General features: G+C 60.4%; 2 protein-coding genes across 4 annotated transcripts; both read right to left on the reverse strand.

Annotated features, from left to right (window-relative positions):
- Positions 1-562: 562 nt before the first annotated feature.
- On the reverse strand, positions 563-8627 carry MCRIP1 (MAPK regulated corepressor interacting protein 1). 3 transcript variants are annotated; one of them, XM_060290715.1, is made up of 5 exons: positions 8556-8627; positions 2556-2611; positions 2358-2476; positions 1624-1725; positions 563-1429 (listed from the first exon to the last, which is right to left on the reverse strand). In XM_060290715.1, exons 2-5 carry the CDS (start codon positions 2561-2563, stop codon positions 1365-1367), a joined length of 294 nt encoding a protein of 97 aa, XP_060146698.1. In that variant the 5' UTR covers positions 2564-2611; positions 8556-8627; the 3' UTR covers positions 563-1364. The 3 variants fall into 3 exon arrangements, with proteins under 3 accessions (XP_060146698.1, XP_030699080.1, XP_069900586.1); XM_030843220.3 differs by lacking the exon at positions 8556-8627 and adding an exon at positions 8167-8377; XM_070044485.1 differs by lacking the exon at positions 8556-8627 and adding an exon at positions 8035-8105.
- A 599-nt stretch (positions 8628-9226) lies between these two features.
- Positions 9227-10309, reverse strand: PPP1R27 (protein phosphatase 1 regulatory subunit 27). Its single transcript, XM_030843215.2, has 3 exons — positions 9865-10309; positions 9635-9785; positions 9227-9350 (listed from the first exon to the last, which is right to left on the reverse strand). The coding sequence occupies exons 1-3, from the start codon at positions 10307-10309 to the stop codon at positions 9227-9229; spliced, it is 720 nt and encodes a 239-aa protein (XP_030699075.1).
- Between the last annotated feature and the right edge of the window lie 2639 nt (positions 10310-12948).

The raw sequence follows: 12948 nt of genomic DNA on the forward strand, positions 1-12948 counted from the left end.
CACGCAAACCCTTGGCAGGATGCCCCACAGGTCCCTGGGGAGCAAACAGGCCTGTGTGGTTACAGGAACTTGGCTCAGGGCCTGGCACCAGCCAGCACCCACTGGCAACAAGCCATGGCTGCTTATTCCATGAACCATCCTTCCTGCACCCCCATCCCTGGGGAATTCCCCCCAGGAAAAGACACCTCCCAGAGCCACCTGTGGGGCTGCTGGAGCCCCAGAATACTCTAACAGGAAAGGGTGTTCCCAAAATAAATTCCGGTTTGGCCTGTCTGCCAGGGCTATGTCCAGGTTTGAAGGTTGAGTGCACTTGGGGTGCTCTGAGCCCTGCAGCCACTCCTCCATCCGGACAGCAGAGGAGCCGCTCCCCAAGGACCCAGTGTCGCAGAGGGATGTGGGATGTGTTACCTTCCAGGGCCCCCACCTCCACCTCCCACTGCCCCCCAGGAGGCCCAAGGCCCCTGGTGGAGCCCAGGGATCAGACGGAACTTCTGGGCCTGGACCATGACCCTGGATTTCCAGCCCTGTGTGGGCAGCCGAGACAGGGGCCTCACAGACCAAGTGGCCAAGCCAATGCCACCCCGCCTTTATTCACTCGTCCTCAGGTTCCAGTCAGACACTTGGATTTGGAGGGCACAGGAAGACCCTCCCAACTCACCACACAGGGCAGGACCCACTGGGCAGCCTCACCAGCTCAGGCCAGCCCCATGCCCCTTCCCAAGGCGACCCCTTGGAGGGGGCGCCCAGCGGTGTCCCAGGCCCAGGCAGCTGGTGCCGTCCTGAAGCTGACACAGGGAAGGAAGGGGCCAAGCTGGAGAGTGGGGCGAGGGGTCAGACACCCCGTGTCCAGGCCAGAGACGCAGCAGGGGCCAATGGGGGACCCATGCTGGGCATGGGTGCGATCACCCTTGTCCTGCCTCCTGGCCACCTCAGGAGCTAACCCAGCCCAATCCCACCAGCACAAGAGACAACAAAGGCCCCCTCGTCTCCCTCCTGATCCTGGAAGTGGCCAGGGGTAGGGGGGTGGGGGCAGGGGAAGGTGAAGGGAGTCAGGGTCAAGGCCCTGGGGGGCAGGCAGGGCCAGGCAGCTCAAAAGAGCCACCTAGGCCCACGGGAGGGCAGGGGCTGGCAGGGCCCAAGCCCTCCTAGTGTTGGGTAGCTTGAGATCCCCCAAGAGGAAAGGAGGGGGCTCAGGGAGGAGGGGCAGGCCTCGGCCATCAATCATGTCCTGGTCCTGGGGTTTTCAGACCACTGGGAGCAAGGCCCCCTCCCCCTCCCAGAAGGTGGGCCCACAGGAGAGGAGGAGGCCAGCAGCAGACTGCACCCAGATCTCCCAGAGGCCAGGGGAGGGGCACCGGCGCGCCTTAGGACTTCTTGGCGTCCTGCGTGTTCCGGCGTTTCAGGTCGCTCAGGTCGATGGGCTTGAAGGCTGCCAGGGGACAGAGCGGTCAGCGGTGGGCGCAGGTGGAGAGGCAGGGTCTGTCCCTCGTCCTGCCCGTCTCTGAAAGCCCTGGGACCCAGCCCACCCTGCCAGGCTGTCTTGGAAGCAGGAAGCAGGTGGGCCTTCCTGCCCCCAGCTCAACCCCCTGGCCGGCCCCTCCCTCCCAGGCCAGCCCCACTCACTCTTCAGGCTGGGGTTAGGGACCTTCTCCACATACTCCTCCACCAGGCCCCGCTCGCTGCCCGACATCTGGCTGCGCAGGTCCCGCTCCACGCCCTGCCAGGCTGCAGGAAGCAGGGGTGGTCAGGGGCTCTAGACCCCCAGGCCTGCAGCATCAGGCAGTCCGGCCCAGTCAGTGTCCAAGCTGGAGGACACCCTCTCCTGACCTTCCCCCCCCAATCAGAGTGGCCCCGCAGGCCCCCTGCCCCCAACTCCCGCTTCACAGCTTTTGGCCCCCTGGCCTAGCCTGCTCTTGACTTGAAGTTGTCCCCAACACATCCCCATTCCCTCGGGGAGCCCTGCCCAGACCATGCCCCTTTCAGCCTCATGGTACCATGACCAGAGCTGCAGTCACAGTGGCATATGAGACTCATTGGGGTACAGCACTTCCTCCAGGCAGGCCCCCCATCTTTCCCGCCTCCTCCATCCCCCTCCTCCTGGCACAAATGTTGTGCACACATGCTCACACACCCCAGCCACACCACTTCCAGGACGCCCCAGGTTTCCCAGGGTGTGCTGTCTTCCACGGCCCCCCTCTCCCCAAGCAAACACCACTGGCTCCAAATACTGCCTCTTCTGGGCTGCTCCCTGTCAGGAACACCATAGCGCTGACCACCTCCCGTGACCAGAGCTGGGTACCCCCACCTGCCTGGGGCAGGAGGGGCTCAGGGGGCCTGGCTGGGGGCACCCCGTGTACCTTCATAAATGAAGCGCACATTCTCCTCGTGGGCCGGGGTGAAGATCTCACTGCTGTTGGGGGGAGAGCGGGGGCTACTGTTCCTCTTGCCGTTGTAGACGACTCTGGAGACAGGGGAACTGGGGGAGCCCGGCCAGTGAGGAGGGGCTGGGGGCAGGCCCCTCCCACCTGGAGGCCACTCCACTGCCCAAGACCCACCTGGTCATCGCTGGGGCGTCTGGTCCTCGCACTCCGCTGCCGGATCCCCTCGGCCTCTGGAAGGGAAGCCCACGACACAGGAATGGGACGGAGACCACCCTCTCCAGAAGGGCTCCAGAGATTGGAAGGGCGTGGGGTGCATCTGCCTCTTCCCCTTAGCTGTGGCCTCCCCACCTTCCAGGAGACAGGGTCTAGCCACAATCCAGCTGGCTAAGGGTGCGGCAGGGTCAGCCAGATGGGGCTGGGCCGGCGACATGCATGAGTCAGAGCAGCATGAGCTCCGAGTGGCCCCGGCACTTGGACCACTGCTGCCTGGGAGCACCTTCCCCAGAGTCAGGCAGCTCTGTTGACATTTCCAGTTCAAGTCTCAGAACACCACTGCCGGCAGAGCGTGGGTCTGTGGGGAAGGCCTGCGGTCGTCCCAGTGCCCTCACTGCCTGCAGGGCCTAGTGTGTCATTTCTGCTGAGCCTCAGTTTCTCATCTGTAAAATGGGGATGTGCTTCCCAATGGTGAGAAGCCCAGCAGAGCCTGCCCAGCTTCCTGGTTCCCGAGGTGTGACGGAAGGGCTGGGGGAGGGCTGTGAGCCTGGAGGAAGTCGCCAGGCCCAACCTAGTGACCGAGACTCTGGGGTGTGTGCTGTTTACAGCCTCTCTCTCAGCCCAGGGGACTATACAGCCCTGGATGGGGGTCTATTTTTAGGCTCACTCTCAAACTGGCCAGTTGGACAATGTGCTCTCTCTGGCTGAGGACACACACCGCAGGTTGAGGAAGCTGGCTGCACAGGGTCAGTCCCAGGCCTGGCCTTGCCCCAGAGCAGGGCAACCCCAGATGCTGGGGGTGTGGGGGGGAAGCCTGGGAAGGGCCTTTGAGCACAAGTGCCTCTCCCACACACCCCTGGAGCTGAGGGGCCCCAGAATGCTTAGAGCATGTAGCCACAGCCCCTCCTGAAGGGCCAGGAGGATGAGACACGGTGGGTACTTCTTCTCTGGCTCCCTTGGCCTTTAAACACCCGCACAGGGGAACTTCCCTAGCAGTCCAGTGGTTAAGACACCGTGCTTCCATTGCAGGGGCCTCGGGTTCAATTCCTGGTCGGGGAACTAAGATCACACATGCCACACAGTGCAGATGGGAAAAAAAAACCAACACCTGCACAGGTAAACACAGCCCACAGGTTGAGGCAACAACAACAACAAAAAAGCATAAAGCCAGTTTCCTGGGGCGGCACGTGGAACCCTGTGCCGTCCCAGGGGAGAGGCCCAGCTCCTCACAAAGTGACTTCTTTCCTGGACTCGGAGGATCTCACTGCCCGTGGTTCTCCTGCCCAGGCGCCAGCCCCACGAACACCAGAGCACAGAGGGAAAGCCCTCTCTGGCCTGAGGGTGCCGTGGGGACACTCAAAGGGCTCAAGAACACTCAAGTCCCAGGGGGCTGTCGGCAGCAGGGTGAGGTGGGAGGCTCCAATTTTGCAACAGAAGGGAGGTGCCTGGAGGACCAGCCAGCCCCTGACCACTCTAGGCTGGCCCCTCCTGCCCAGGCCCCCTCAGCCCTCCTGCAGTCTGTCCTCTCGGACCTGAGTGGCCACTTCTTCAGGGTACCTGCCTTCCCAGCCTTGCCCATCCCTGGGGCCTCTCCTTCCAGGGCAGCCTTGGCCTCTTCTGGTCACAGCCTCTGGGGGCTGCCTAGCCTTTATGGGCACATGCCTTTGGCCTAGGGCCCCCTGCTCAGTCTCAGGCCCGACTCAGGTGCCAGATCCTCACAGCTCCCGTCGCCCTGCCTGCACACATGCACGTGAACACGTGGCTCTGGGGTTCTCTGGGCACCTACCTGCTCCCCTTGGTCACTGAAGTCCCGAGGCCTGTGCCCCGGACCCCTGGAGCATTCAGTCTCCACAGTGGGCACCCACCCCTCGCTCCCCCCAGTGGCTGGGCTTCCCAACCAGAGGCTAGTGTCCCCCATAAACCACGGAGCTGTGCACCTGTCACTGGGCACCTGCCCATACAGATGTGCTACTTGAGTTACAAGGTTTCTGGTGCCCTGGACAGAGTGGCCGGGAAACACCTCGGCCAGGTGCTGGACACCCTCTCACGTCCTTGGGACTTGAAGGACGAGTAAAATCACTCTTTAAAAAGGAGTCACCGTCTGCCTCTTCTCAATGGGGAAGGTCACACCTAACCAGGTCCATCTTTAATGGCCTGTGTCCTACCAGCTGGCCTTCCTAGATGTGAGGAACCTCTGAGTCCTCCGTCTTCTCCCAGCAGCTCAGCCTCCCTCCAGGGGCCTTTCTCCTCAGAAACTTGTGCTGGCCCTGCCCCACTGAGATCCTGCCACCTGGCGGGACGCAGAGACACCAAGGCTTCTCCTGAGTGTACCAGCAGCTTCCCGAGAGGCCAGGTCCCTGCTGCTCCCCTGAAGACAGAGGGACAGTGAGCTGCACTCGCTCACCTTCATCACCTCCTGGGGCTCCTCCAGGGAGCTGGGCCCCCATGCTGACCCCAAAGGAAATTTCCATGAAAACCCTAATAAACATGCACACCCCATGACAGCTATTCCAGTCCTAGGTGCGTATCCAAGGGAAAGGGCCACGTGGCCACTGAGAGGTGCACCGAGGTGACCAGAGAAGCGGTACTTGTCAGCGCCCAGAGGGTAGAGCCACTGAAAGGGACCAATATACATGGGGCCTGTTTCCACTACAGAAGGTGACAGCCGCGAGCACGAGCCACAGCAACAGTGGGCAAATCATACCACTGATGTTAAAGACAGAAGCCTGGGGACACACGGCTGCTCCAGCAGAGAGGGCCGAGCCACAAAGGCATGGATGGGGGAGGGAGAACAAGGTCAGGGAAGAGATGACCAAAGGGGCAGCTGGACTCAAGGCTAAGACCTGGACGAAGAGGTGACCACTGGACCAGCATGACAAAATCTCCATCGACCTAGCACAAAGGGTCTCAGTGGAGCGAGGGGAGGAAGTGGGACCATCAGCCACGACTGCCTGTCCCTGGCTGCGAAGGGAGGTGCGAGGCCTGGGCTGACAGTGGCACGTGGGGTGAAGTGGAGGGAAACCCGAGCACGTTTACTGCCCAGGGAAAGTGCTGAGCAGGGCCACTACAGAGGCCGGTGTGGAGGGGCCAGGTGAATGGCATGCCTGGAAAAGTGCCAGGGACACGTAAAAAGGCCCAGCAGGTCACAAGAGTCCCACTGAGGTTGGAGCCTCAAGTCCATCTGGCCAGCAGGGAGGGAGCATCCACTTCCGCAAACATCTCCCTCCCTTTGTTTTCTTTCCGACTTTTGCTCACAGTGATTATCAGGCACAATTATTTCCTCAAGACTGGAGCTCAAAACCTCATCACATTTCCTATATCCCATCAACTCTGAAAAACTTTTTTCCTATTTTAATAGCTTTGAAATTGGGCTGCATCTGGCATTCGCCAGCACAAAGGTTAGCAGCATTTTTCCATTCTCAGCGGACCACGGAGACCCAGCTCACACCACTGAGGTCTTAGATCTGATTATGCAATGAGTCTCCCCTCGGCCCACAGATCTCAAGCCTCCACGCATGTGCTCTTCAGTTACTTCTTCCCATTCCCACCCATCCCTGGTCCAACATCCACTGCTCACCCTCCAACCCGTGTCAGGACAGTATCTTGCACTATTCTTCTCCATCCCCGGTACACGTCACGCCAGCACGATCTTCCCAAGACCCACCCTGCCAAGTCACTCCCCACCCGGACACTAGCAGGGTCTTCTACTGCCATCAAGCCCTCAGTCTGGCCACAATCTATCTCATCAGGTGTCACCAGCTACTGGGCCCACCCCTCAAACACAGTCTGTGCCTCAGAGCCACCTCTGCTGCTGCCAGCGCCACGGAGAACCATACACTGCCCCCGAGTGTGCTCTGCAGGCCTTGACTGTTGTCCACGGCCGACTAGCCCATAGCAGCCAGCGGCCTGCATGCTCGGCACCTGGCAGGGTCCAGAGCCACTCTGTGAGTGGCGGTCGTCCATCCCTGCTCTGTTGCCCCTGGGCAAGTCTCTTCCCTCTATGGGCCTCAGAATCCCCATCTGAGCCAAAACATTCCCCAAGAATGTTCACCAGGCCTTCCTGCTCAACAGGGACCCAAGTATAGCCACATGAAGCCACCATCTCAAACAAGGTCTCCGTGGCTGCTTATCCAATATGATGGTGGACAGGGCAATCACAGAAGGAATGTATTGTCCAGCTGGGCACTCCTGAGAGTAAAAGGGCTGCTGTTGATTACGAACCGTGAGCCAGGATAGCCCTGGGCAAACTGAATGCAGAGACAGCCCACTCAGGCATGGTGGAGACCCACAAACGTAGAGTACACTGTGAAGGGGCAGCAGCGCTGCCGGCCACGGTAAACATTTGCCATGGGCCGATTGTAGGGTGGCCACTGCGCTGAGCCAGGTAGGACCCCGATAACCCCCATTTTGGAGGCCTGACAGCTGAAGCAACCTTCCACCCAGCAGAATGGGGTCTGGACCACAGGGGCCTCCCAACCTCTGGGCCTCCAGGGCCACAGTAGTCAGGGCTAGGTCAAGATGGCTCAGCTGGCTTGAGCACCTGAGAGCCTGCCCCCCCCCTGCCTGTACTCCTGGCAGGTTCCTGACCCCTGGCACTGATGTGGTTCTGCTCAGAGACAGGGAGGGAGTCCTCCTGGATGGATCTATGTAGCATCTTGCTCTTCCATGGGAACAAAGGGCTTCAGAGACCTCCTGGGAGGAGGCATGGGGGGAGGGGGCGCCAAAGCCCAGTCTCCAGGCCCCCAGCCTTGAACTCTTTCCCCACACACAGCCATCTGCCTAAGGACTGGGCGAGATGACACTCTGTGGTCTGGGAAAGTGACAGTGGATATTCTGGAGTTAGAATCAATGACGCAATTGCAGCCACTCTGTGTTCCTTTAGAATTTTTGATAGGTACTCAAATTTTCTTAGACTCCACTTCTCCTTCAATATTCGGTGTTTTGGGGGCTCTCAACAGCCCAGTTTCTACCAATGAGACTTCTAGAAAACGATCTATCGCCCAAGCAAGTGCCAGCAGGACACTGTCGTATTAGATGCCAGATGGGCCTGGCAGCCTCTTGAAGTCCCCCAGGCAAAGCCTCTAAGCACTGCACCACCCCTCCCCCACTTTCCTGGGTGTCAACAGCAGCTCCCCTCCCGAGCAACAAACCCCAGTGTGTGCACCCCCTCCCTCCTCACGTGGAAATCTCGCTAGCCCTTCCACTCACCCCAAATCAAGCCTCCTCCTTCAGGACTCAGCTCCTGCCCCCTTCCCTCCCCACCTGCACTCCTCTCTAAAAGCTCTGGACACTCCCCACTGACATCTCAGGGCCTTTGCTCAAAATGTCCTGTCTACCCAAAACTATCGCGCTGGTCCCTGGGGGCCCGGCTAACGACCACCTTCTCTGGGAACTCTCCCTGGGACAGGTCAGGGACATGACTTGTGCGCCTCCACGTTACCTGAAGTTTCTCACAACCTGGGCTGCTTCTGTAATTGGAAATCTGATGTCTGCGGCCGCCCCGCTGCGGCTCCCGCCCACCCCGGCAGCCCCCGGGGCCCGGTGAGCTCCCCGACGGCGGGCAGCCTCTTACCCGCTTCCCACCCCGCACCCGGCACCGCCCCGCCTGGCTCAGAGGCCAGGAGCTTGGGACAGGCTGGACGGCGGCGGAAGGCGAACCGCGGGAACCCGGCCGGCCGCGCTCAAGGGTCAGGAAGCATCATCAGGGCTGCTCCCCGGACGACTGGGCGGCTGCAGCTTCAGGGGCGGAAAAGGGCGGCCCGCTGCCCCTCTGAGCCCCGTGCCCAGCGGGCCCTCCCCGCCCCGCCGCGCCCCTCCCTATCCTCCGCCACGGCGGGCCGGGCGCCCCACGACCCCGCCCGGGGCCCTCCCCTCGCGGCCGCCGCGCCAGGGCGGGTCCCGGCCGCGCCCGCCCCGCCCCCGCCCCCGCCGCCGCCCCCGCCCCCGCCGCCACCGCCTCACCTCGCCCTCTCGGCCGCCGCTACAGCTGCCAGGGACCCGGCCGGAAGTGACGCGCACCGACGCGCACGCGCACGCGCGAGGGCGCCGGCCACGTGACCGCCGGCGTGCAGGGTAGGGGCGGAGACTGAGGCTGGGGCTGAGGGTCTGGTGTCCGTGGGGTTTGTGGAGTTGGTGGCCGCGGGGGACGGGGGATGGACGGGCTCTCGAGGCAGCCGGGTTCTGGGGGGTCCGGGCCGGCGGGGTCGGGGTCCTGGGACAGGGCCGGGGGGCAGCGGGGTCGACGAACTGCAGGGACTGGCGGTCGGGAGCCGCGGGGCTCTGGCTCCTTGCTCCGGCGCTGCCGGACCCCTAGACCAGAGTGGAGGGCGGGGTCCGCTGACCACAGGAGCAGCCGGAGCCGAAGGACTGGGACGGACCGGTCCCCAGTAATCAGGCCATCACCACGGGCTTGGGAATCAGGTTTATTGAAAAAGTAGAAAGTGTCGCAATAAAAAATTCACCTGGAGGAAAAGCCAGGCCGGGGTCGGGGGGCGAGGGTTGTGCCCAAGTATGGGGTCCTGGCCAGCCTGGGCGGCCCCCAGCCCGGCTGGTGGGGCACTCCTGGCACTTGGGGGAGGTGGGCACCTGACGTCTCCAGGGAAGGCTAGAGCCCTAGGAGGGCGGGGCTGGGCTCAGTCCATCTTAGTCCCTTTGAATAACTCCACCAAGTCCTTGAAGTCAGGGTCAATGAGGTCCGAGGGCAGATCACCATCGTCGTTGGCTGCTTCTCTGTCTGCCCCCAGGGAAATGAGGTACCTGGGTGCAAAGGGCATCCCTGGTTGAGGAAGGGAGGTGGCCTGCAGGATGCTCACCCCTGCCCCAGGGTAGCAGGCTGGGGTTCTGAGGTCCACCTGTTTTTTATTCTTCCAGGTGAGGTGAGGAGGAAGAAACCAGACCCTTTGGAAACTACGGCTGACTTTTGCAGTTTTCTCTTGGGAGGGCAACAGGGCAGAAATGAGATTCCAGAAGCCCTTAGGGTTCTTAGCTACATCAGCAGGGCCACCTTTTGGGGGACCACATCCTGGAAGCCACCTTCTCACCTGGCTATGTCAGGGTACCCATCGCTGCAAGCGATGTGCAGTGGTGTCCAGCCTGTCTCATCTCGCTGATGAATGTCCGCCCCGTATTTGACTAGCAGCTTCACGCACTCCAGGTTTCCAGAAAGCACTGCTTCGTGAAGGGCAGCCAGACCTGAACAGGACAGGAGGGGTCAAGGCTCAGGCCTTCCCCTGCCGCCCCACAGACCCTCACTGGCCCCACAGGCACTCACCTGAGGGGTGGATGGTGTCCAGGGCGACTTTCCGAGCCCGGATGAAGCGCCCCACCTGCTCCAGGTCGCCCTGGCGGATGTGGTCCAAGAACAGGACATCGTTAGGGAAGCGCACACTGCGTTCAGCCAGTAGCCTCCGGCGCCGCTGCCTCGGGCTGTAGCGGGCATAGCGGACTGTTCTGCTGGGCATCCTGGCAGCTATGGTGTGGGCCACCCCTGTGGGGACCCTACTGCTTGGGGGAGGAAGGTGCCCAGACCAGAGTGGCGTGCAGGCTCTTCCGGCCGATGATGATCTCCAGCACAGCCACCTCAGTGCTCTCCGTGCTCCCGCTGGCCAGGGCACCTCCTGCTTATATAGGGCCCGCAGAGCTATATAAAGCTGCGCAGTCATGCTTACACCCCAGGGGCTGAAACTGAGCCGCTCCAGCCGTGCCCTCAGGATCATGTTTAGTGGTTCATCTTTCAACCCACCTGTCACTGTTCCTGGCCAAAGGGGTCAGATCCTTCCTGGCCACGCTCCCTGCCCCTCAGCTGGACCTCGAAGGTGCCTGACAGAGGGCAGGAGAGGCGCTAGAAGGGCAGGGCCCATAAGGAAGGCAAACAGGTACCAAGGTCAGGGTCTCCTACAGTCCCGGGAACTTGGGGAGAAGGGCATGATGTGTGGTGAGCACAGCTGCCTCTGCCTCCTGGGAAGGCAAGGGGGCCACCCACACCTGAGGAAGCACAGGACAGGGTCCTGCTGTGGAGAAGGCGGCCCATCCCTACTCATCTCCCTGTCACTTATCACCTTCCATCATGGCTCGTATCACTCTCAGGGCAGTTTTCCCAAAATGTGGGCTTCAGTGGCACTGCCCTGCTTGGAAATCTCCCAGATTAGAATCTAAATGCCTCAGCTCCCACTCAACCCATCCGACCTTACTTTGGGACCCCCCACCAGCCCCCTCCACCCCCAGGTCCTCATTCCCCTCCTTCCCATTCCCCTATATTCCTCCTGGTTCCAGGCTCCTGCTGCTTCCTGCCAAGAACACAGGTGCTCACACTCAACATGGTATCTAGTCTGCTACCCAAGGACCGTGACGCCATAGCTGTCACATCCTGGGCGGTGTGTGCCCTCTGCACCTGACCTAGAGCATACTTGCCTGTAGGAGTACAACCAGCGGAATTGTGAGATATCCCAGCAGGCTGGGCCAGCACTGCCTGCCTTCAGTGCGGCGGCCGAGGTCCGAGGTGGGGCTCAGGCTTCAGTGCGAGACAAGAGCCAATGGATGGACGCGCACAGGAGACACGCCCTGGGAGCAGAGCTGGGCCTGTGGGGTCCACACAGTCCCCGCAGCATCTGAAGCTGGCCATATTGCTCTTCCAGGGCTGCTGTAATGAAGTACCAGACTGGGGGTCTCAAACAATAGTTCTGGAGATCAAGATCAAGCTGCCGGCAGGGCTGTTTCCTTCCCAGGGAGAATCTGCTCCAGGCCCATCTCCTGGCTTCTGGTGGCAAGTCGTTGACGTTCACTGGCCTGTAGACGTATCACCCATCTCCACCTTCGTGTTCACATGGTGCTGTCCCTGAGTAGGTGTCTGTGTCCAAATTTCCCCTTTTAATAAGGAGATCAGCCATTGGATTAGGGCCCACGCTACTCTAGTATGACCTCATCTTAAGCAACCATATCTGCAACAACTCCACTTCCAAATAAGGTCACACGCTGGGGTATTGGGGGTTAACACTTCAAAACATGAATATTGGGGTGGGGTGCGGTTCAGCCCCTAACGTTGGCAAGATCTTCCGGGCAGTCACTGAAGGCCTGGATGCTGACAGAACCACAGATAGCCAGCGTTCTGTATGGGGGGGGCAGGGACTTGGGCACCGGAAGTCCTTGCATCACCAGGCTGATCTTGATCCAACAAAATCAAATCAACAAATGCATCAGCACCCTAGGTGCAAAGCCTTGGGCCAAATGCTGCTGAGGATAGGCCACTGCCCACGGTGGGCTCCCTGCCCTGACAGGGTTTGTCTGCCTGCCTTGTTGCCACTAATGTTACATGGGAAACTCCACCTGACTCAGGCCCTGCAGGGGCCCGGAGGGAGGGGTGGTTCCCGGTGTTCCTGCATTTCAGGCTCAGAGTACGATGCTGGGTGGCCCTAACTCTTGGTCACTTGGGAGGAACTGGGTACAGTTTCTTCCGGCTTGTTTACACGAAGCCCAGAGACAAAGTCCTATGCTGTACACAGAGACAGAACTTTCCTTTGATGTGAAGATTGCCTTTTCTGATGTTGTGGAAAGTTCTGTCTGCCTGCCCTGCTCAGAGGATCAAATGAAAGAACTCCGATGAAGCTGCCACCAACAGCATGTTTTTTCCCACCAGTGACAGGCCTTAGGCCAGGCAGGGCAAACCGTCAGGGTGGGTCTCTTGGCGACCCCAAGAGCGACCCTCCCGCTCTATCCTGCTAGAGGCAAGCTGAGAGAGCTCAGGATCTCGGCTTTGGGGTTTCTGTTTGGATGTCTGGATCCAAGAAGGGACAGATGCCTGAAAGTCATTCTGTTCAGGACATGGGCAGCACGTCCTCAAAGCCATGGACACGGCCTACAGCAACTCACTCAGAAGCCTTTCGGCAGAAGCCAGCCATGAGCAGTCTAACCTGCTCTTCACACAACCACACCAGCACCAAACCTGTATTTACACAGCTTTGCCCCTGAGCCTCTGCCCGTGTGAACTTCTCAAGTGACCTGGTTTGCACAACTTTCAGGTTCTGCCTTCTGGAGAACTAAAGCAAGTGAAACATTCAGGGCAAAACTCTTACTTTGAAAAGTCCAAGGAAACTCAACTAGCAAAGCTTTGCATCTAGCAGAAAACAAGCCAGGGGCCTGGAGGGGAGTCTGTGCAGGGCCCACTCAGCTGCCTCCTGGCAGGTGCAGAAGCCAGACCTCGAGGGTCCGGTACACAGGCCCAGCAGTTGCTTTTTAGTTCCAGGCCAATAGCTTCCTACCAGCTGGACAGAGGAAGAGAGAGATTGGGACACCCCAGGCTGTTAAGCCTTGACTGCCTACCCCATAGCCTGCAAAGTTACTTCGCTAATCCACCAGCGTT

This window comes from Globicephala melas, chromosome 20 (genome assembly GCF_963455315.2).
Source record: "Globicephala melas chromosome 20, mGloMel1.2, whole genome shotgun sequence".
In the NCBI taxonomy this organism is placed as follows: domain Eukaryota; kingdom Metazoa; phylum Chordata; class Mammalia; order Artiodactyla; family Delphinidae; genus Globicephala; species Globicephala melas.